Source organism: Plectropomus leopardus, chromosome 19, assembly GCF_008729295.1.
Source record: "Plectropomus leopardus isolate mb chromosome 19, YSFRI_Pleo_2.0, whole genome shotgun sequence".
In the NCBI taxonomy this organism is placed as follows: Eukaryota; Metazoa; Chordata; class Actinopteri; order Perciformes; family Serranidae; genus Plectropomus; species Plectropomus leopardus.
In genome coordinates this window covers 5,073,322-5,096,320 of record NC_056481.1, presented here as the reverse complement: position 1 = coordinate 5,096,320, position 22,999 = coordinate 5,073,322, and the positions used below count along the sequence as shown (strand labels likewise).

The 22,999-nt window shown below is 38.9% G+C and overlaps 1 protein-coding gene across 6 annotated transcripts in view; it reads left to right on the top strand.

Annotated features, from left to right (window-relative positions):
• Positions 1–22,999, top strand: part of LOC121959378 (ankyrin-3-like) — a 178,954-nt gene that overhangs the window by 9,181 nt on the left and 146,774 nt on the right. For 5 of the 6 annotated variants that reach the window (XM_042508664.1, XM_042508663.1, XM_042508661.1 and 2 more), the window contains exon 1: positions 9,329–9,502. The exons of the other annotated variant lie outside the window; for it this stretch is intronic. In XM_042508664.1, coding sequence (XP_042364598.1) covers positions 9,437–9,502 — 66 coding nt within the window. In that variant the 5' untranslated portion in view covers positions 9,329–9,436. Of the gene's footprint in view, positions 1–9,328; positions 9,503–22,999 lie in introns of those variants that run through there. 6 annotated transcript variants of the gene reach the window in all.

Here is a 22,999-nt window from a genome sequence, read left to right as displayed (position 1 = left end):
CCTCTGTACATGGGGCGCCAGCTCTACCAACTGAGCTACTGGGTGCCTCAAAATAGGCGTATTATTTACCAAAATATATTTTAAAAATAAAAACAAAAGCCAACAAAGTCTTGTGATAATAACTACAGTTTATGTTTATATTAATAACTGAGAAACTGTTTTAAAAAAGAGCTCAAAATCGGTTCTCATGTTACATGATGTTGTTGTCTGTTCTATAGTTTGCTGGCAATATTTAATATATATGTAATATAATTTCCCCTTTCTTGAAAAATTACAACTTCATTCTTTTAAAATAAGGACTTTGTCCTCATAAAATTATGACTTTACTCGTGTAAAATTCAGACTTTTTTTCTTGTAAAATTACAAGTTTTTGTCTTGTAGCATTACATCTTTTTTTCTGGTAATATTACGTTTTTTTCTCATAAAATTCTGATTCTTTTTCTCACAATAATCCGACTTTGTTCTCAAAGTCTCAACAAACAAAATTCTCTATTAATGTGGATCTAAAACAGAAAAAAAAATGAAATTATATAAATTATATTTGTATAATTTATATAATTATATTTATATATTTAATTTATATTTATATAAATTAATAAAATTATGTTTGTGTGTATGCTGTCAATCGAAAGAAAGAAAAAAAAAATGGAAATCAGAATCAGCTAAGAAAACTGTAATCGATGTGTCGCTGTTTATCACCTTATATATGCAGCTTTTTCCACTGTGTGGACCAAGAGAAGCTCATTCATAAAATAATGTCAGAATTAATTTGTTGATTACATTTTGTATTATTTATCTAAATCTGAAAATAACTAACATTATCTCATAAATGTAGTGGATTAAAAGTACAGTATTTTCCTCTGAGGTGTATTGCAGTAAAAGTATAAAATAAAAATGTATTAAATTGAATTGACGTTGACATTCTTTGGCTCCAAAGCTCCGATTGGTTCATCCAGCGGAATTCTCACAGTTTGTGTGGTCGTCATGGCGACACCATGCCACATTATGGTTGTTTCCATGGGGACTCATCTATTGCCATGGCGCCTCAGACCCATTTCCTCCTGGCTGGTCATTACGAGGATGATATCCAAAGATTTCATTAATATGCAGAGAGTATCTCTGGCAGTTTGCACGGATTACAGCTGAATACGAGCGAATTTTCGGACGTGAGAGTCTCAACTGTGGAGTGAAGCTACAGTGTTCAGTGAGAGGAGAGAAACAAAGGAGAGAAATGGAGAGAAGGGAAGGAAATGAACTGCAGATTACAGGAAAGACTGATACTAGATGTGAGAGAAAGGAAAGGAATGTTTTTTTCTTGGCATCGTTTACATGAAACACTGATGTTATCAGGTGGCTGACATTCCTGGATGTCAAGAAACCGGAGAAAACTCTGCAGAAAGCGTCTCTCTCTTTTTGACGTTTACGCTTTCAGTTGTGTCTTTTTATAAACTGTTAAAAACCGACAACCCTAGAACTGCAGCAGTGTTTTTGTTATGTTTTTTATTATGACATCCGCGATGTCGATAACCACGGCCTGAGACATTACGTTTTTGAGCTGTCCGTTTGTCCTTCCCTTCGTCTGTCCGTGTGTCTGTCTGTCTTATCTCAAGATAAATCGATATAGGTAGGTGATGTGGCCATAAACAATATCATAATAAATCATGGTATTTTTGTGATGATGATGATATTCTTGAGGATATGACAAAAATACAGAGAATATTTTATTACAAATTTTAAAAACATGCAAAAAAAAGTTGATTGTAGTTGTGTTCATAAATAAAAAAATTATCTCAGTAGTTTTAGAGTGAGATTCAGATTATGTGTGAAATAATTATTAAATAAAATTGATCAAAAATTACACTTCTTTTTAATTATTATCATATAATCATATCAATCTGTTACTTACATTTTTGCGGGTCCTTATTTAGTGGTGGTGGGCTGCCACAAATAAATGAATGTGTCGGAAAACTCTGCTCAGTGCGTAACTCAGGAACAGAAAGCGTTACATTTGGTCACATGCTGAATTGGTGACACTAATTTCGGGTGTGTGCTGATTGTAGAGATCCTAAAGATGTGTGTGAGGCATCCAAGTTTTCGTGGCTGTGAACTGTCGCTGCGACCTGACTGGTGTGCAGAGGCGTACAACTGCGTGCCAGTAATTATAGAATATAAACTGTTATAAAAATCTCACCCAGAGCTGCCACAGTGTTTGTATTTTCGTTATAACTCACTTTCTCTGATATATTTTCTGTGCTGTTTTCCTGCTTCGTCTATTGTTATTGCTTTGGATTTCACAATCTGCGCGCACAACATGTTTGCACCTGTGCTGTGGGTTTACTCACAAGGCATTTTGGGAAACGGGATGTACGGGATAATCACATACTGAAGTCACAGTTAAAAAAATACAGTCATTACTGGAGTTTCCAGAACGCTGTTTCACAGTACAACAAGTCTGCTCGTCTTCCGTCGCATCGCAGCCAGCAGCTCATTAACTCACATCAGCATCCATGTCACCGCAAACCCACGGCCAAGTTTTCTCTGTGCTAAACACTCACGCACAAATCACAGGCTTCAGTGCAGAGCCACACCTCACACACACACACACACACACACACACACACACACACACACACACACGTACAAACAACCCTCCACACAAACACAGATCAGCCGTCAAAACAGAGAAACAAACACAAAATAAACAACTGTCAGGATCCATCAGAGTAACATAAACTATGATGTAAGATTGAAGTTTTGGAAACAGAAAAATCCTCTGTCAGAGTTCGCCTCGTACTCGCAGCGATAATGAAGTGTTTGGTGTTGATAACTCCCTCGCAGACAAGCAGACACAAGCCCCGTGGCGGCTCGCTCTGTGAAGTGTTTTTGGTCCCATCAGACACTCGGGATTCACACAAAACCTCATGACAAATAAGATGATTGATTTATAATAACCGAGGCCCACAAACGTAATAAACTTGCGCTGTTGTTGCATTTGTCAGAAAATGAAAGTGTGAATGTCACTTTATCATTTCCATCAAGATGATAAGCCCGTTTTTAAGCCCCTCGAAAAAGTGTTTTTGCTTGTTGTTACTTCAAGTGGATGTTCGAGCACCGCTGTGCAACAATAACAGTCATTATTCGGTTATTGTATCAGTATAGGTGTGTGTGTGTGTGTTTGTGTGTGTGTGTGTGTGTGTGTGTGTGTGTGTGTGTGTGTGTGTGTTTGTCTGTGTGTGTGTGTTTTGTGTGTGTGTGTGTGTGTGTTGCACTGGCAGTCACTGGTGAAGATTATGGTTGTGAAGGGTGTGAGAGAGAGAGAAGAGAAAGAAATAGAAAATAAATAAATAAATAAATACATTAATTAATTAATTATCAACCAATAAATTAAAATGTAAAAAATAAAATAAAAAAATAAAATAAAATAAAATAAAATATTAATAATAGTAATAATAATAATAATGATAATAAAAAAATCACAGATGTTTGAGCACTACTGCACAGAATGATGTATGTGCACAGTTTGACACTTTTTCCCTAAAATCTGAATTTAAGATGTGGTTGCTCATGCGGGACGTCCTGCAGCTGCCATATAACAGATTTGATAAATGACTGTTATTGAGATGTTATGCCTTTGTTATTGTTTAGAAAGTGCTGCTGACGCATGTGATATATGTCAGAACTGAGGCGGACGCTCGTGTGACGCTCGTGATGCTTTTCTGATTGCAGGATGCTGCGATGAAGTGTATTATCACACACTGGAGCGAAATGATGCCCGTCGTTCAGTTCTGTGTAAAAGTGTAGGGACGGCATAAAGGAGGGCCCTATATATTTATGTATTTATATATATGTATTGCGGCCCTATAGCATGATCTCAGTATAAAAGCGTCATGTGTCACTTTCACTGCGCCTGGCTGCTCCACCTCTGCCAGAAATACACTCTGCATGATGTGCAATTAATAACCAAACAGTATATATACAGTTTATATTCTAATAGTGCTCATAATTAACAGTCCAGCTCCAAAAATGTTAAATCACTTCGTGGCAGCAGATGTTTAAATCGTGGCAGGCCGCCAAAAATAAATGGATGTGTGGGGAAACCCTGACTGGTGTGTGGAAACTTCAAGTCTCCCGTGCAACTTTTCAGTGACGTATAGGAGAAATCTTCACTTATAAAATAAATTTGCTCATTCATAAATTCTGCATTTTTCAGTGAGCATTGCCAAGGAGCTGCTAACTGCGATGGCAGTGTTTGATTTGTCTGTTCTTGGCTTCTGTAGAAACTTTGTGATGGTGATCTTGGTAGACGAGAACCTGCTCGCCATGTAGATATAAACGTCTCCTTCTAAGATAGAAAATACAGTTATACTTATTTTCAGATAATAATACACTAAAGAAAACATACTTATTATATTATATTACATTTCTGCCCCCTAAATCCTTCACACTGGACCTTTGAGGCTTTGAAAAATTATTATTTTTTGTCAAACTGCTGTTTATGAAATCAAATTTTTCCCACTCAAATTCCACGTCAGTTTTTATTTGGAAATTTATGGTGGATTTAAAGTGGAATAATAACTGTGTGACTTTTTTTCCTGCATAAATGTCCAGTCACTCATGAAGTAACTGTGCGCCTTTGAGCTGCAGCCACTTTCTGTGTTTACGTCTGCCGGCGCACACAAAGCAGCCGTCTGTGAAAAGCTCCTGCGGTCAAAGTTCACACCTTCCCTGACAGAAACCTACCTGCACATGAGAGCGTCGCTGTTTTGTCTGCAGCACGTGAAGGCCGTCGCCACGATGAGGAATGTAACATACAAACCTCGCAGTGTAAACACGCAGCTAAATATAGACCGTCGTCTTTACTGTCTCCTCTCTGATCGTCCCCATCTGTCCTCTCTCTCTCTGACGTCTCATGAGCCATAACGGACACATCGCATATCTCCCACATTTCCATAACCATTTAAATAGTCGTACTGCATATCTGATTGTTTTGGTGCCATTAGTGTCCCGCGAACGCTCACCAGCCCGTGTCTCCTGTAACCACCACGCCTCTTCTGCTCCATTATAATTTACGGTTATGGAGTTATAAAGCCGCTCCCTTCTACAGTCGGCCTTTAATGGCTCACTGAGAGAGAATATTAGCTGTAAAAGTATTGTGTTACCTCTGGGTGCATGCATGTAACCACTTTAGATAGTCATCATTGTGTGTGTGTGTGTGTGTTTGAGGCTGTCGTATTGAATTCAGGCTGAGAGATGAGGAGACTCATCAGAGAGACAGCGCTTTAAAAACAGAAAGGGGAGAGACGGTACAGTATTTGTGGATGATACACAAGCCAAAATTAATCATATTAGAGAGATTTTTGTTTTTTTAAAGATTATTTTTTTTGGCATTTTTGCCTTTATTAGACAGGGCAGAAGGTCAATAGTGACAATGACATTGCCTTCATTTATGGGGTGCCTGCTTTATCCACTGAGCCGCCCGACGCCCCGACATTAGAGAGATTTTAAGCCAAATTATGTCCTTTTTTATGATGTTCTATTATTATTGCGTAATGCATTAAAATCTACCGAATTATGTCTTTCTAAAGAGATCATAAAAACTATTATTTACCTGGCTGATTTCTGGGACCAATATTATCTGTATCAGTATTTTGTTTCAATGATTGCTGAAAAAATTAGTTAATTAAAAAGTGCAAAAAAAACCTCAGGGAGCTAGTTTTATTTATTCATTTTTTAAAATGAAAATTTTCACTTAATAAAAGAAAAAAGTTGCAGGGAATTTGCTCCATATGATGCTGAAAGTCTCAGTTTTAATTAACATTCGCTAAAGGCATTTAAACAAAGTTTTGTTTATAACACACAGAGTTTGTTATATTCTTATATTAGCTTTTCTTCTACAATCAAAGGTATTTTAAAGTAAGGCTAATTTATTTATTGATAACTTAAACATAATTTTTAAAGTTTATTTTGAAGTTTTTATGAAATGATATTCACAATAGTATACAGTAGTTACAATGTACAGAGGGGAAACAATTCTTATTTCTGTATAAAAATCCAGTTATTTTTGTCAGTTTTTTAGGGGGTTGTTGTTGTCGTAGCGAGCTTTGGCCACCAGATGTCAGACTAGATGCTTCAGTCCAAACAGGAAGTGTCTCAGTAAAACCTGAAGAGCTTGTCTCTCTCCATGAACAGTGACTCTAAGAAATACACAAAACAACATTTACTCTAATTAACCTTCAGGTAAAACAATAATATATCTCTGCACACACACTGGAGGTTATTTCAGCTCGCTGTGTGCAAGACAAAGATAGACTGTTACACAAACCTTGGGTGTTTGAGTGTGTGCGTGTGTGTGTGTGTGTGTGTGTGTGTGTGTATGTGCGCATCCTTCCCAATAACAATAATGAATGGCCTGGAATACAACTCTTGAATGCCTGCGCTTCTTAATGGATGTTATAGTTATAATTGTACTGGGCAAACTGGCTCACACTGGCATAATCCACTCACAACACACACACACACGCACACACACACACACACACACACACACACAATAACACACAAAGAGCGATAATCCCCATCGATCTGCCACCAGGGGTTTTCCTCTCTTTGTTCATTATTGATAAGGACGAGGCAGAGGGGCGTGTAAACGTCAGGCTGTTGGGGCATTTTTATCGCGCTCGGCCAACAGAAATCCATCGCTTCTTTTTCAGCTTTTTCTTCTGACGAATAATAATCATATATTCACGTGTCTCGAGGCCCTCCTCAGAAAGCGAGAGAGAGTAAAAGGAGGAGATGTGTGTGACTGGCAGGTTAGTTCACACAGACTGAGAGGTTCTGCAGTGATTCATCAGGAACATTTAAATCGACTCGTCCCTCTTTTCTGCCTGAAAGACTCTCTGACTGTGATTGGATTAGAGGCTGAATTAAAAAGTAAAGTAACCCCTAACCTTCATCAAAACTGAACGCCAAACCTCAACCCTAAACGGACATCCACAAAAATAACTATGTGGCCATCCAATTGATAAACAATGACGTTCTGTAAACAGCGGCGCCAAGTTTGGGCACTAAACTCAGTGCTTTTAAAGGTACCGACCAAATCAAGCCAGTTCTACTGAAAACTTCAATCCGTAGTCACCAGTATGATACCTGAGACACACCTGGGTGAGAATGCCGGGTTTAAAAAGAGGCTGAAGCTCCCTGAAGCCTGAGAGCTCGCCACGAAGCTTTGAGGCGAGGCGCAGACTTCAGTTTCAGTCAGGAGGAGGAAGCGCCGCGAAACTGGGAAGCTCTGCGGCTGCTCTGTCACTCTTTCACACATGCAGCATTGTTGCAGCGTTGCTGCTGCCTTGCTGTCTTGCTGCCTGCTGCGGTACTGTATTTCCACATTTATAAGCACAAATTCCAGTCATTTATGAAGTCATGCAAAGTATTGCATTGCCAAAAACACAGTCCTGCAAATATTTCAAAATAAAATGCCTTGTATCAGCAACTTATGGGATTCTGTCCACAGAGACGCTGTCAGAGGGCTTTTATTTTGAAACGGAAGCAGGGAAGTTGGAGTAAAACAGACGTCTTTGTATTTCATCATCTCTGTGACAGACAGAGACTTTTAAACTGCAGTAAAAAGCGGTATAGAGTCAATATATTAATCAATCATCATCTATTTCTGCTGACAAACACAGGTGGCATGCGTAAAAAAAACAGTGAGTCACTGTTTTTCTAGATGTGCCGCTGCTGACACGCAGCTGAGATGCTGCTCAGGCGGGGAGTGTGAATGCTCTAGCTTAATAACATGGGCGCTGAAAAAAAAAACACCTGGTTCGGCGATGCTCACGCACTGCTGACGCGTGCTGTGTGAAACAGGCCTTAGTCTACTAAGCTGTCCCTGTTGCCTGCTCAAAAATTAGTAAATTAAAGTACAAAAAAAGGTACAGTTGGGTACTGGCACTGGTACTGGACGCTCCAGCGATAACGCCCAGTGAATTCTGATTTTAATAAGCTGTCAGTGTTTGTATTGTTAATCAAATCGCTCTGAAAGTGAACTCACACTGTTGTTGTGGTGCGGACCAATGTGGCCAACTTTGAGGCACTTCGCTTGAATATTTTACATTTTCCACTAATACTACGTTATACATTTTAGAGGCCAATATTGTACTTTTACTTCACTACATTTACTTTTATTTATTTAGCTTTAGTATCTAAGCAGACTTAGATTATTGGTGTGGATGTAAACCTAAAGTCTAATTACACTGCAGCGTTATAATGATTCTTATGACAATGATACAGTCTTTACTGATATCTCACAGTTTGTCACAATACGGTTTCAGTGAAATTACGTTCAGGGGCCTGAGACTGATATGAGACTATTGGTCAATAATCCTAATTGTCTTTTTCTTGCTTGTCATCACCTGCTTGGCGTTTGGACATTTGCACTATATTTCTGGAGTAAGGAAGGAGGTTTGCGTTGACAGAAATTATGACCCATTTGTGGCATGGGATTTTCAAAATAAAGGCATAGCTTACAGGTAATAGTATGTATCAATGTTTTCTCTTTGCACTGATGATAGTGGATCATTGATAATTGAATTGAAACACTGATCCAAATCATTGCACCCTATATTATTAATCCAAAGTATATCGACTAGTAAATAATGATGTGTTAATATAATATTAAGGTGCTCAGAAAAACATAAAAAATATATAAAAATGCCTCACCTTTAACAGTTAAATGTGATGCTTGTACATTAGTATATCAGCAAATATGATTTATTAATAATATACATTTCCGAAATGGGCCATTCTGTAAGTAATTTTACTTTTTGTACTTTAATTTAATGCTTTATTTATACCTGAGAAAACTCTTCCACCACTTTGTAAACCAATATTTAACCTGACCCCTCAAACAGCTGCAAGTGAGCATCTCGCTTTTCCAAAAATGTCTAAAATTTTCCATCTGTTTGAACTTGTTGGAGATAAAACGTCTTCTCTTTCGCTCTCTATCTTCAGACAAACGCACGCAGACACACAAACAAACTGCCGATATCGATTGCTATTAATACTCGAGCCCCCGGAGCTTGCTGCTGCTCTGCTCGCACTTGTGGAGCGTGTGGGAGGAAACCACAGCCACGGACAGGTAGAAGTGAAGTGATCAGATAACAGAGAGAAAGAGAGAGGGGGAGCATGGTGCGTCTCTCCATCGCTTCAGCCGGGCAGCCTTGTTGGCTTCCTCTCCTTGCGGACAAAATGTGTGTGTGTGTGTGTATGTGTGTGTGAAAGTGGGTGTGAGCAGCTGAGCGAGTTGGTCGCTGTGCACGTTGAGAGTGGCCGCCACTCCACTCTTCTCTGCTCATCCATGCTGGATTAAAGAAAGAAAAACAAAGAAAACCCTCTTTTTTTGGGGCTCGCCAGCTGTTTTGGGACTCTCACAGCTGCTGAAATGAGCGAGGAGGTTAAAGACAAGGCTGCAGGGAAGTCCGCTCATCGCAAGAAGAAAGGAAAGAAGGTAAAAGAATGACTTGTAAACAACATGGTGTGGCTGCTGGGAACAGTGATTCAGACAGGAAATGAAGGCTGTGGTTTATTTATTGCACAAAAGTTCTGATATTTTCTCTGTTTTGATCTCAGGAGGGTTTTTGATGTGTTATTTTAAAATTTGCTGCCTTTGGAAGTTGTATATTTGTGGATTTTTGTGGATGGAGAGCAGCTCTTTTGTTGATAGCCTTTGTTATCAGGCATTTTGGTGACGGAGCATTATCAGGGTGTAGCAGCTTTGTTCAATATAAAAGGGCGATTTTTAATTTCTTAATATATAGTGCTTCTATAATAATGGTTGTGATGTACCTGACACAGAGATTTGTGATGCTGCTGGGATACTTCCTTTGTGTTTGTTTGTCATGAGCTATATTTTTATTTCCAGCAATTTTATGTTGAAATTCCAAAATATTTATACCTCTTTTGCTCCTAAATTGAACATGAATGCTTGTTGTTGTGACACAGAGTCGGATTGCGGGCATGAAGCACCTGTTGTTGATGTATGCTCAGTGAGAGCAGAGAAAAATGGACGGAAAAGGTAGAAAAGAGCGGTCAAAGATGACGGAGGTGACGGAGAAAAGTAGGACAGGAGGTGATGGTAGGTCACAATCCGAGATGAAAAAACACAAAATATCTTACAGATATTGCTCTATAAAGTCATCATTCAGTTTTTGTAATGACTTAAAATCTTTTCACTTACAGCTGTGATGAATCCACGGCAACATCTTGCAGCAACATGAATGAGCCAATATGGCAATAATTTGTCGTGATGATGATGATGCAGAAAATGTCTCTTCAGGGCTCGTTCAGTGATTAAAGTGGGTTTTCTGGCAAAGACATCAGGATTTATGGCTCTACATTAGCTGGACGTCTGCCTGCGTGAGGGGAATTTTATGTTTGTGTTGTTGACTAGAAAACTAATCTAGAAATGTGATTATTATTGAGGAATATTTCCTAGACTTGATTAAAGATAAGATTTTTTAGGATAGTTTGGTCTTGAGAAAAGTATTAGCCTACCTTGTCAGAATAAGTTTAGAGGTTTCGTGGCTTCCCTGGTTCCCTCGCCAAAAAGCCTGCAGGATTTTTCCATTGGATTTTGGAATATTGCAGAAAATGGGCTCTGTGGTCAACAAACCTTCAGCAAGATAATGTTCTCAAATTAACACCACTTTGAGGATTTTTGAAGACTAAATGTAATTGCCAGAAGTAAAAATCTATTGCTAGGCTAAAATAAATGATGTTATGGCCGCGTCACCACCACTACCACGCTGTAAAGCTGTGATGATGTTCTGTAGTCTCATTTAGCCACTTCTTAGCAACCGCCTTTCTAAAGACACATAAAAGCTTCAAAGTTCACACGTGGGGTATTTACTGATGTGTTTTATGTCGTAGAGCAAAATGTCCCGTCAGCTCGTGTTGAACACAGACTTTATTTCAGGATTCCAGTCAAAAAAGACTTTTAAAAAAACCTGTTGACTTTGAGACGAGGGAACTGGAGATGCTGAAATGCTAACTCATTTCTGGGTTTTATGACTCAGTCCTGGGGTTCTGTATGAATGCGCCCTTGTTGCATGGATGCATTAAGAGAACTGGATACGGCGTTGAACACGGGGCCCTGTTCACTCCTGAAAGTCGCTCAGTGGTGCATGAAGCCAAAGTGGTCTGAGTGCAGCGTATAAAATGACACAGCTGATCTACGTCTGCACCTACAGCGGCTGAGTGTCGTCAAGTGCGGCTGAGCCAGTAACTTCCAGTTTAGCACTTCTGCTAACTTCAGTGGGGATAAATTAATTAAATCATGTCGCTCCTCTGGACTTTTCGAATGTTATTGATTGGACTGGATCAAAACCTATAGTGAAAGTCATTTTTGTGGAGTTTGTGATACTCGAAAAAATTCACAGTCTATAAAAATATGAATCTTTTGGATGTGTCTTTCGCCATGCATGTGAAAAAGTGAGTATCGCGTGACAGTGTAATTATATTTCGAAACACTACAAAAATTAGCTTTAAAGTCCGGCGCACCTCAGGGCATCCTGCTTGTAAGTCGTGTTTTCTGAAAGCTTCGAATTGTGACGTGTTAGCTGACATTTTCAGAGATGGTCCAGACCATGGACGTTCCTTTTTTTGGTGGATAGAAGATAATTATGAGTTTTCCTTTTCCATGTCTTAGTTAATTTAACTGCAACATTTTTTAAATTCAGGTGTCTCACAGATCAAAAACTGTCAAATTTCTGACTATTTTATCAGAGAACACATAAACAAGATCCTGATGATACATTCAGTGGCAGCTTTCAGTTCAAATGTATACCACAAATACATTTCAGTTGATACCCAGCTGTTTGAGGAGTGCTGTCCTCTTATATCTGAAACTGTAGGTGTGTGTTTCTCTGCGTTGATATCCTGTGTATACATTGTGTGTGCGTTTCACTGCAAAGCCGATACTGCTGTGAAAAAGGCTGCTCGCTCAGCACCTTTATTCTATAACATTCAGCCTTATGTTTAGTCAGCTGTTCTTAATTGTCTCCCTGCTCGCACACGCTACAGTCTTCTGTTTATTTAGAGTAACAGGTGCTTTCGGCTCTCGCAGCACACGAAGAAGACAAAGTACAGTGTGGATGATTTTTTTTAAATATTAACACCGCGTCCTTTTGAAAGGGACGGTGCTATCGGAGTTCATTTCTGTAATGATGTATTTTGTCGGCTGTTTAAAGGATGAAAATGGGCGCCACGGAGAGGACAAGAGGGAGCTGGAGAGAAAGGACCAGAAAAGTAGAGGAGGAGTCAGAGAGGGTGGGGAGGAAACGATGGAGGAAATGTCAGAGGATGGAGGAAGGAAGGAGGGAATGTAATGATAAAGAGAAAAGAGAGAAGAGGGACGATAACCTCATGATGCTGTTTGTGAAACGGCGTCTCGGCTGATGAGAGATGACTGTCGTGTCGCTGTGATCGTGCAGAGAAGAGACAGTCGGGGAGGAGAGAAAGAGAAGAGGAGAGAGAGGGCAGAAAAAGCAGAAAGTGCAGTAAAGTAGACAAAAAAGGAAGAGGCAGATGAAGAGATGGGTAGGGAAGAGGAGGAAAATGGAGGGATAAAGGAGACTATTAAAGGAAGGAGCAGACAAGATAAATACAGAGATCAGATGAAGGGAAAGTAAGAACGAAGAGAGGATTTTTGATGATTTAAGTGTCGCCTCCTCTCTCCACCTGTTGCTAGGCACACAGTAAAAACAGTCGCTCTGATGTGGATGACAACGTGCAGTGTGAGCATGAGTAACCGAGCAAGAACCATCACATCCTGCACAGAGGAACAATCGAACGCTTGTATGTGGGCGTGTTTCAGGTAGTGAGGATGTTGACTGAGAGAAATGCTGTGCTGTTTCAGATGAAGCCTCACATGTCGATAGATTTACAGTTGTCTCAGCTGAGAGGTTATTAAGCGAGACAGTTTGATTTTTCTAAAACCAATAAACTGTTAACATGATGATTGTGAAAGGAAATTACATCAGTGCTACAGACAATACAAAATGTAGATTTGAACTCCAGCTAAGGCGATATGGGTTGAAAATTATATTGTGATATTTTGAGGGTATATGTCGATACGCGATATGTATCTCAATATTTTTTAAATCTCCAAATTCCTTCTTTATGTGACAATATTGTAGGAATGACTATTGTTGCTTTTAAAAAAATATGAATACGATCCTATTTTTGATCAATAATCATTAGTGATGTAGATTTAATGACTAAGGGGCTGATCACATCGAGACGCGTTGCGAGAGAAGCGTCGCCACTAGCAAAACCATTGTTTCCATACGGTACAGCACGCCTGTTGGGTGTTCCTCATGCGTTTATTGATTTTTGGGTGTGCATAGAAGTCAAAATATTTTTAACTTTTCTGCTCATGGCGCAGAGTCACACCGCTTGACAATGTCATTTTTTGCCATGCAGCCCCGCTCCATAGGCGCTCCTGGCTTTTTTTTACAGATGCACTTCCAAGGCGTTTTTGGAGCAGTCACCATTAATTCATATTACAATATAACAATATAAGACGATATGTAGTCTCACGTCATGATATGATATAATATCTTTATACAGCCCAGGCCTAACTCTGCCATTATGATTTTTGTCCCATTCCAAAAGCTGTTCAATTTTTATCATTAATTGAAATTTGGTGGAAAGCTAGGTCATGAATTTTGGTGTGAATGCTAATATTTTTAAAAGGGAGTAATTCAGGAATTTAGTGCACTTACGTAACTAATTTCATGACTGTTTAAAGGAAAAATATTCTCAAAATCTACAGCCTGGTTTGTTTTTGTTTTTCATTTATGCAGCGCAGGCAAAACTCCCCGTGACTTCACTTTTTCCTCAGCTGCAGTTTGTGCATTGCGCAGTGGATAACTGATCTGTCAGTCCATTCAGAGCTGATCAGAACAGGTCGATTGATGAGGGGGACAGCTGCTTCAAGTAAAAACAAACTTTAAGATCCAGTACAATGAATGTTTCAGTTTCACTTTCACCTTGTCTGATGTTCTGCTGTTCTGTCTGTGCCCAGAGTCGCTCTGTGCTCCAGGAGTGTGCTGCAATCGAACAGAATGTATATTGTAACAGCACTTCTAATGAAAGGCCCAGCTCCAAAAATATAAAATCAATGCATGGCAGCTCGTGTTTTAATCATGGTTGGCCGCCATAATTAAAAATGAATGTGAGGGAAACCCTGATGTTGTATAAAGAGCGCAAAAGTCTGCTTAGAGCGGGAAAGAGGAGAGATGGATGAGTCTAACAAGCACAGTCCTTACACCGAAAACATTGGTGTTTGTGTCCAGTGTGAAGCTGAAAGTCAACAATCAGTTATTTTGTCACGGGGGTTGCTAGTCACTCTTGAAACATTATCTTTTATTAAAATGAAGTGCGCTCATCTTTTTTTTGTATACAATCATTAAAACGACATATTTAGCTTTGGCGGTGATCTCTGAGTGCTTTCTTAATAATAAGTGCTGCTCCATTGATGGAATAAAGTTAACATTTTATTATTCTTCTGTGCATGCAAAAGCCCTGGATGGAGGCGATATGTTTTTGGGTTTTCCATGAATGCGTTATCTCAAGAACACCTTGAAGGAATTTGCTTGAATTCTGCATGATTGCCACTTGGATTCAATGATTTACTGATTAGATTTTGGTTGTCAAAATCATAACTGAGGAACAGAAAGGGAGACATTTGGTAAGATACTGAATTGGTGACGCTAATCTTGAAACTGTGCTGATTTTATAGATCTGCTGCCAGTTTGAAGGTATTTAATGCATTCATGTTTTAGAATTTGCTGCATCTTTGCAAAATATGACACTGAGTTTCCTCCATATTTACCGTCATATTTTTGTGCTCATCTGTCCACCAGAGCTGTTATCACATGCCAGCGGTTTTGTTTTTAGGTCAAAGTGTGTGAAAGAGAGAGAGAGAGAAAGACATGGGGGACCTGAGAGCTGAGCAGGTGTGTTAATGGATGTAACTATGACAACCAGAGACCCGCTGGGAGAGGGAGGAAGTGAGAACCAGTTCGGAGCTGTGGTAGTTAGTCATCAGGTAGAGAAACAGCAGCTCGACGTCAAACATCAGTCAGTTTACTGGAAACTTAAAGAGAACTTCATCGTAAACACACTCAGAGTGATTGAACTGGATGAACTTGAGTCTGGGAGGATGAAAACAAATTGATATGGGCCGTCACACCCTGCTCTTAATATGCGTGTGTGTGTGTGTGTGTGTGTGTGTGTTATGACTTTGTAACTCAAATCCCTGTCTGGTTGAGTCTTGTAACCGAGGAGGGAGACAGGAAGACAGTGACAGAGGACGCCACTAGTGCCAAGAAGTGCAACATAATGCCAAAATACTTTTTAAAAATGTAGCTTGATGTATTAAAACTTCTATTTTAACAGCAGTTTTGTGCCCCAAACCCAGAATATAACGTCATAATCGCCATGATATATTATTTTTGACGTGTGAACCACAGTTACCGTCCCTCTGGTTTGCGATAATGACACTTCAACAAAACATCCCATCTGTTCGAGGGAGGTGAGCAGCACATATATGCATGTGTGTGTCAGTGTTTTTGTGCTGTTTTAGTCAGAGAAGTGGACTTTTGCTTATGTAACATGACTGCCCACGTTCAGTCATTTTCATCCCACACCCTCTCCAATGTCAATACTGTCAATGCTTTCAATAGGCATGAAGTGGTAGCTTCAGCACACTCGCAAATCTGATTTATCCAAAGTGCAGAGGAAGAAAATAGACAAAGCTGTGAGCTGAAATTAAGCTTTATTATTTCAGATCAGTGCAGGTGTTTTACTTCTTTCATTATAAGCAAAGAAACTATCTTTATTGGTTGTTTTTTATGTGTAAGTGACCATTAATATATTATTATAATTTTTTTTTTTTTTACTATTTTCAGCTCTGTTTATGTGCAGCAAGGGCTTAACAGTATACTTATCTCACGATTTCATACTGTCACAATACTTGGGTGCCAGTTTTATGCCTATTGCGATTTTTACGTATTGAGATTTGATATTGCATTTTATTGCAATTTTTATTTACTTTTTTAACACTAGGCCATGGAAAAAAAGCCTAAAAATACACTTCTATAGACTGTTTATCATGAGATCCATTTTGAAAAACATGACATGTCTGTCTTTCTGACTGCTGTTTTAAACACCATCACTGCATAGAAAAGTGATAAATACACTAAAGTGTGATTTTGGGTCTTATTTTTGTCATTTTTTTGCATTTTGTGACCTTGCTTGGTCAAGGTGCTATATTAAAAAAACTTCAGTTATTCACTAAATTTTGTTTTTCTTGAAAAAACACATATGGCATCAGGTTATGTGGAGATTACCAAAATAAAAATGGGAATTGAGTTATATTGATTTAGGTATTAAAAATAATTTTGAAAAAAAAATAGATTTTTTTTTTCTCAGCGCTATCATACACTCGTAGCAGGAATTATTTTCAGTTTAAAAGTAATACTTATACCCAAAATATATCTTGTGTGTGAAACATTGACTCTATCAATAACGGACTTAATCGTAAGTTAAAATTCAAGTGTTTCTTATAGTAATATTGCCATTGAGTTACCTCCATATATGGAAGCAACTGCAATCGTCATGTCTCTTCACTCTTTAGATTCAGTTTTTTTCCCCCACTAATTCCACTAATTTAATTTTAAAGAGGCACAGCATATTAATGAACATCAGTATAAAATACAAATGTAAATATGCCAGAGTTAGCAGGACTGTTTATTTACATCATGGCAGGTAACAGACATCAAGAAAGACAGAAAAAGTAAAGAAATGCGGTGCTGCCTCTTTAATATGAGCTTGTATAACAGCAGCAGTCCACATACAGCAGACGGCACATCACTGCGTGAAAATACACCTGAAGTTTGTAAACAAAGTGAGACTCATCCGCAGGAGTGCAGCTGAACCATATTCTCGTTGATGCTCTATGATGGGAAGTATTTCCACCTTGGACCGAGTTTCCTGTCCCTCCCGCGGGCGGTGCTGGGTGGAGTCAGACAGGTTACTCTACACCGGGGTGCGGCCCCGGCTGGAATGCCCGGCGCACAGCGTTTTGCGAGCGTGGAGCTGGCTGCCCTCCTGCACGGTTCATCATTCCTGTTGAGACAGACTTTGCCAGAGAAACTCGATAACTCCTCAGGCGCTGTTACGAGCCATTCAGAGAGTTTGGCCAGGTTGTAGTACGGGTGCCGTATTGCAGGCTCCTCTCTGAAGGCAGGAAGTGTTGGCTGCGGCGTGTAACATTAACTGATGAGACGTCCCATTCTAACATTCTGCTGGCTCGCTCAGAAACTCAGCAATATTATACTCAGGTAACACCTCGTGGTGTCATTTACCGCTGGAGTGAAAACAGGGGAAACCTGCAGCAGCAGCAGCAGGGGGCACTGCAGACACCTGGGAAGTTTATTCAGTTTACTGGAGACTTTTTAATTTTTTATTTACATTAAAATTGAGAGAATTTTTGATTTTTTAGACATCTTGTGCAGAGTTTTGTCATTGCACATGTCTCGCGTGGTGTGATTAATGTAGTAAGTGCATGCTGTAAACACTAATAGTAGAAGGGGGTAACTGCTTTGGGTGTCTTTACCCATGACGATGATGACGATGATGATGATGACGATGACGACGATGATGATGACGATGATGACGATGATGACCCAGGAAGTCAGGCTGCAATTAAGAAGGTGGATGATCAGTGACTCTTTTTAAAGATAATAGTGAAAAGTTCTCTTTTACACTATTTAATTAAACACAGGATACAGAAAGGAGTGTGAACAGTTTTGTGTTGGAGTTTTAAATCTTCTTAAACTCTTACTTTAGTATGTCAATCTCACGCCACTTCCTCTTTGCACATGGCACAAAACCTGCCCTTTTATGGTGTTTTGGGGGTTTGTTACCTGTGCTGATATGTGAGTTCACCTGAGCAGACTTGGACGGTTGACGAAGTTTAGTGCATCCAGATTTGACTTCTCTTTTTTTTTCTTACCAGAAGTATAAGAGAAAGTTGTTACATGAGGCTCAATATTAAACGCTGTATTGATTTTTTCCTAATAAAGTAGAGATAAAATTCTGCCATATTGGGATTATAATAGAAGAAATAACCTGCAAGGATCCTCACATGTTGCCTTTAAATTCTGAAAAAGGCAGCGTCTTATAGTAAAAATAGAGCGGCAACAAAATGGCCATTCAGTCTAAATACCAGGTGCCTTTTTTCAAAAAGCTGATTTTAATAGTGAAGGACTCTTGTGTGTGGAAAAGGTTACAGTATCTGGAGTAATACACATCAAAAGGTCAAGAGCTTTAATTCAAGAAGCGCTCCTCTACACTGTGAGAGTTAGCCGTCTGCCCGCTGAGCCGACCGAGCGTCCTTGAGTCCCAGAAGAAAAGCCCACGCACAAAACGTGATCATGACAAAAAAAAACCAAAAAACCTGAGGATGAGGACAAAAAAATTCAACCAATTCTGATGCGGCGACGATAAAGTACACACAGCAAAGCAGGAGCAGACTCAGCGCGTTTTCTTCCAATTCATCATGCGGTGATTTTTCACCACCTCCTGCACTTATTGTCCTGGTGGATACTGTGGCCAAATAAGCAGCACACGGTATAATGAAGCTGGCGATATTGTTCGGGGTGAGAGTTGCTGGCAGCGAGGTCCTCTCGAGCTAACATATTGTGTTTTTGCTGAGGCAGCCGTGGAGCAGAGTGCTGCGCTTGGCTCTCGTTCTCGCACTTCACAGGAACAGGATGGAGCTCTGTGAGCATGGTTTACTCAATGTACAGGTCTCTCTTTTACCCCCCGTCTGTCTCACTCACACACACACACACACACACACACACACACACACGCACACACGGAGACAAAGAGGAGTTCATCAGAGATGATAAAGTGCTGAGAAGAGAGAGAGAGAGACGTGAGATGGTACATCTTATTGGCCTGGACTCGATGATTCACTTCCAAATGTACATTGCTGTGTTTGCATGGCTCAGCAGTTGACTGAGACCCAGGACTGCAGACCTTTTTTCCCTAAAAGATCGCTGCTTTTTGTCAACTCCTAAATCCTCAGCAAGAAAGTGTATCTGTGCAACATCCGTTTGTAACTGTGACGTAGATCTTTCAGTTCCTTTTTTCCGTCCTTTATTCTGCAGATTAATGTCGATCGGCTGGCTGCTGTTTTTGTAATCAGGGTGAAGTCAGGTCATGTGGGACATCAGATAACATGAGACAATTAAGGTTTTACGTCTTCTGCACTTTAAATATTAACTGCCAATCGCCAAACATGATTTTCAGGTGTTGCTATACATGCGTTTTATATGAAACAATCATTTTTATTGGTTTGAGATCGTATGAGCCAGACAAATAGTTAAGCTATGTGGCAAGTCGAGTACTGCAGCTTAAACAACTACAAAAACGGTTGTAGTTGTTGCTTTTTTTACCAACTGTTTGGCTTATAATCATGATATTTTCATAACTCTCTTTACTTTTTATGAAAAAGGGTTTTAATGGAGGACTTCATGCATTCAGGTCAAATGTTTATTAATTAATCCTCCCAACTACAAAAGCAGTTTATCAGCCACATTAGCCTGAATATTATTTTTTTTTAATTAATATTATTTTTTCTTTTCTTCTTACTTGTTGCCTCCCTGAATTTCTCCTATTTTCTTTTTCTCATTTTTGCATATTTTCGCTGAAACTTTCTCTCACTTCTGGGGACCACTACACAGTTTCTGCTGACAGCGTCGCAAAGTTTAATACCAGGATTTTTGTTTTTAATCACAGTCACATATACAAGTGGAGGAGCTATGTGCACAGTATCAGAGTCCACTATAAATCTCAATAATTGCCTGAATATAATTTGGTGTTTTACAGTCAGTGGTTGCAGTTGTGTCAGCTTGCAGTGGAGGCAGGTAGGCGAGTTTTTGTGCGCAGTGGTGAACAACATATTGAGCTAGTGCTCATTTTTATAGTTTATTCCCAGGGCTCATTTCAGCATATTAAAAACAAACATGCAGCTTAAATCTGGATCTTTATTCGATGCGTGGAGCAGGTGAAGCAGGTATAAATGTAATAAATCCCGTCGCTGAGTGAGGTTATTGCTGAGAGGACGCTTCTCTAGTATTACTTTGTGTCACCGACTGTGGTGAAATGTAAAATGTGCAAGAATCTCCAGATAGCTGGTGAATTAGCTTAATGCTGGAGTGACTGAGTAAGCAGCGGCGGTCTCAGAAGGAGCCGCGGTGTGCAGAAAAGCTGGCAGCGCGTCAGCTATAGATCACTGTTCAGTACCCACAGTGCACCAGCAGTACAGCGCTGTAACTCCACTCACATTCATTTATCATATAGTGCACAGCTCTGCAGCTGAGGGGGGTTTGTGATGTGATAATGATAGGAAAACACAAAAAAAGGTATTTCTGCAGCAAAAAAAGTACGCTTTTTTGGTTTTATAGAGACTTTTCTGTTAATTAGAGAAGATAGAAGTTTATAAATCCTAATGGAAATAGTTGTGCATCAGTTCCTGAATAAAGTATTGCAACTTATTTTTTATAAACGGATATAAAAAATAAGTTTTAGGAGTACACGTGTGCAGCCAGACCTTCTTTCAAACTGTGATTGTTGTAGATTTTAGAATTATTTATTTTTTAATTACTTGATTTATTTATTTATTATTTATTATTATTATTATAATATTATATGATATTGTTAAAACTATCCCACAGTTTTTTAACAATATCTAATGTGTTGTACTGAACATATTGATCGTAACTCAGAGTCCAGAGAGTTGAGTTGCAAATTGGAAGCACTTTCCTTAATCCATTAATTGTTGAAAAACCCTTAAAACTTTGCTTATTTCAAACAAAACCAAATGTTTTTTTTTTCTAAATGAAAGCTAATAGCAGCATGTTGCTTGTACTTTGACAGCATTTCATAACCTGTCGCTTAAATGTCACATTTTGAATAAAATTTCTCGATGATAATTATCATTTCTACTTGGTGCTCCAAAGTGGATCATTTGTCCCAATGACTCAAGACTGTCCTCTGTCATGTTAGCATGCGTATTTTCAGTTGAATTATATGATTTTGGACAGCTCAGTGGCTTTAATTTGGTGCACTGTGCTGCCATTTTCTGGGCCTCTTATGTATTCAGTATGTCCTGTTGAAGTGAACAGTTTAAACGTGCATTTTAATATAAGCGATGGGAAATAACACACTGGGGAGTCGTGCAGTTCATAAGCACAGTCCCTGCTTTGTGGAAATAGAACAAAGATCTGCTGAAATGTCGTGTGCATTAAAATTTTGGCCTCTCACCAAACTCCTGTAATGAAGCTCGCCCAGCAGAACTAATTTGCTACAGACTAAATCTCAAAGTGCATTCAAATCATATCTTAAAAGCCGTCTTGCATCGACCTGTAGGAGAAAAAATACAAAAATACCCCAAAAAAAGACCTTTAATTCAAGTGAAAGGACAGGAAGAGGCTGACACTGATTTAAAAGCCTGGAGTTCATGGACGCAGCTCGGATAAAGGCTAAGTGAAGGTGCCAGACGGTAGTATGATTAGGCTAATGTGACTCTGTAGCCATGGCAACAGGAGCGTGCAGAAGGTGATGTAATCGTTTCAGGGAAAACATCCATCTCTTCAGCTTCATATTTGTCACCGATCATCATTCATTCTTTCTTTTGCTTTTCTTTCCCTTTCTCTCGCTCCTGAATGACTCATTTTTCCGCATGTGTTTATACCATTTAGTTCATTTTTAGTCTTTCATTTCTGTCTTTTCAGATTTCCCTTTGTCTCATTTTTTGTCTCATTTTCTGTTTCCACATCCGCCATCACCTCTCAGTATTTCTATGCTGCTTTTTTTTTTTAAGTTGCAGAGAAGCTGCTTTTTTATTTACTTCTATTAAAGTAGAGAGGACTGACAGACACCGACAGTAATCTAAAGTGAGAAATACAATGAAATAACTGGCAGAATAATTCTGTTAAAAAATCAGAAAACAGAACAACCCATAAATTTTACAATTTTAAACTGTTTAAATTTAACTGTAAAACTTCTAAAACTGTAAAATTTGCGGTGTCCATTTGGAAGACAAAAATAAAATTTCTCTTAAAACCCTCAAATTAAATTAAAAATCAAAAATCTACCCATTAAAAACTCTTTTTTTTTTTTCAATTTCAGATAGCTGTTACGAACAGGTAAAATAACTTTTTTTTTGTCAGCGTCCTGATATTTATGGTGTGCAGTGTTTCATGGCAGGTGGCGTGAAAAGTGGAGCAGAGACAGAGTTGTAGAGTCAATGATGGTGCACGAAACCTTCGCCAGTAAAAACACCTGCGTGACAGCTGATGTGAAACAATAATAATAATAATAATAATAAATAATAATAATAAAAAATGCCTTAATCAGCCGTGATATGAGTGATGATGATGATGAGATTGATATTAAAAATCTTAATCACAGCTCAGTCTTGAGATTGAATCAGACAGCTCAGCTTAAATAGGACTGTAAATGGAGGAAAACAGCGAGTCTGGCTCGTTCAAAGGCAACAAAACTGTTTAATCAGTACTAAAACTTGAAACAATTGAAACTGAAGTTTCAATTGTTTTCATTTTTTTGTACCTCTGGACAGACTCAGGCTAGCTGTTTGTCCTTGTTTCTAGACCTTTTTGGACCATTTTCTCATCTGATTTTCTGAAAGAAAACATGCAAAAAAATTTACAAAATACAGAACTATTCCTTTAAAAAAAAGTAGAGGACACTCTGAGCCTCAGTGATAACATGTATAGATAACAAAAAACTTATTTTCATGGATTTTTTCAGCCCTATTTTGTGATTTTTTAAATTTCTATTTGCATCAGATATGTTTTTAGCGCTGTGGTGTGTGTGATGTCAACTGGAAGTGTGATCTCACTAT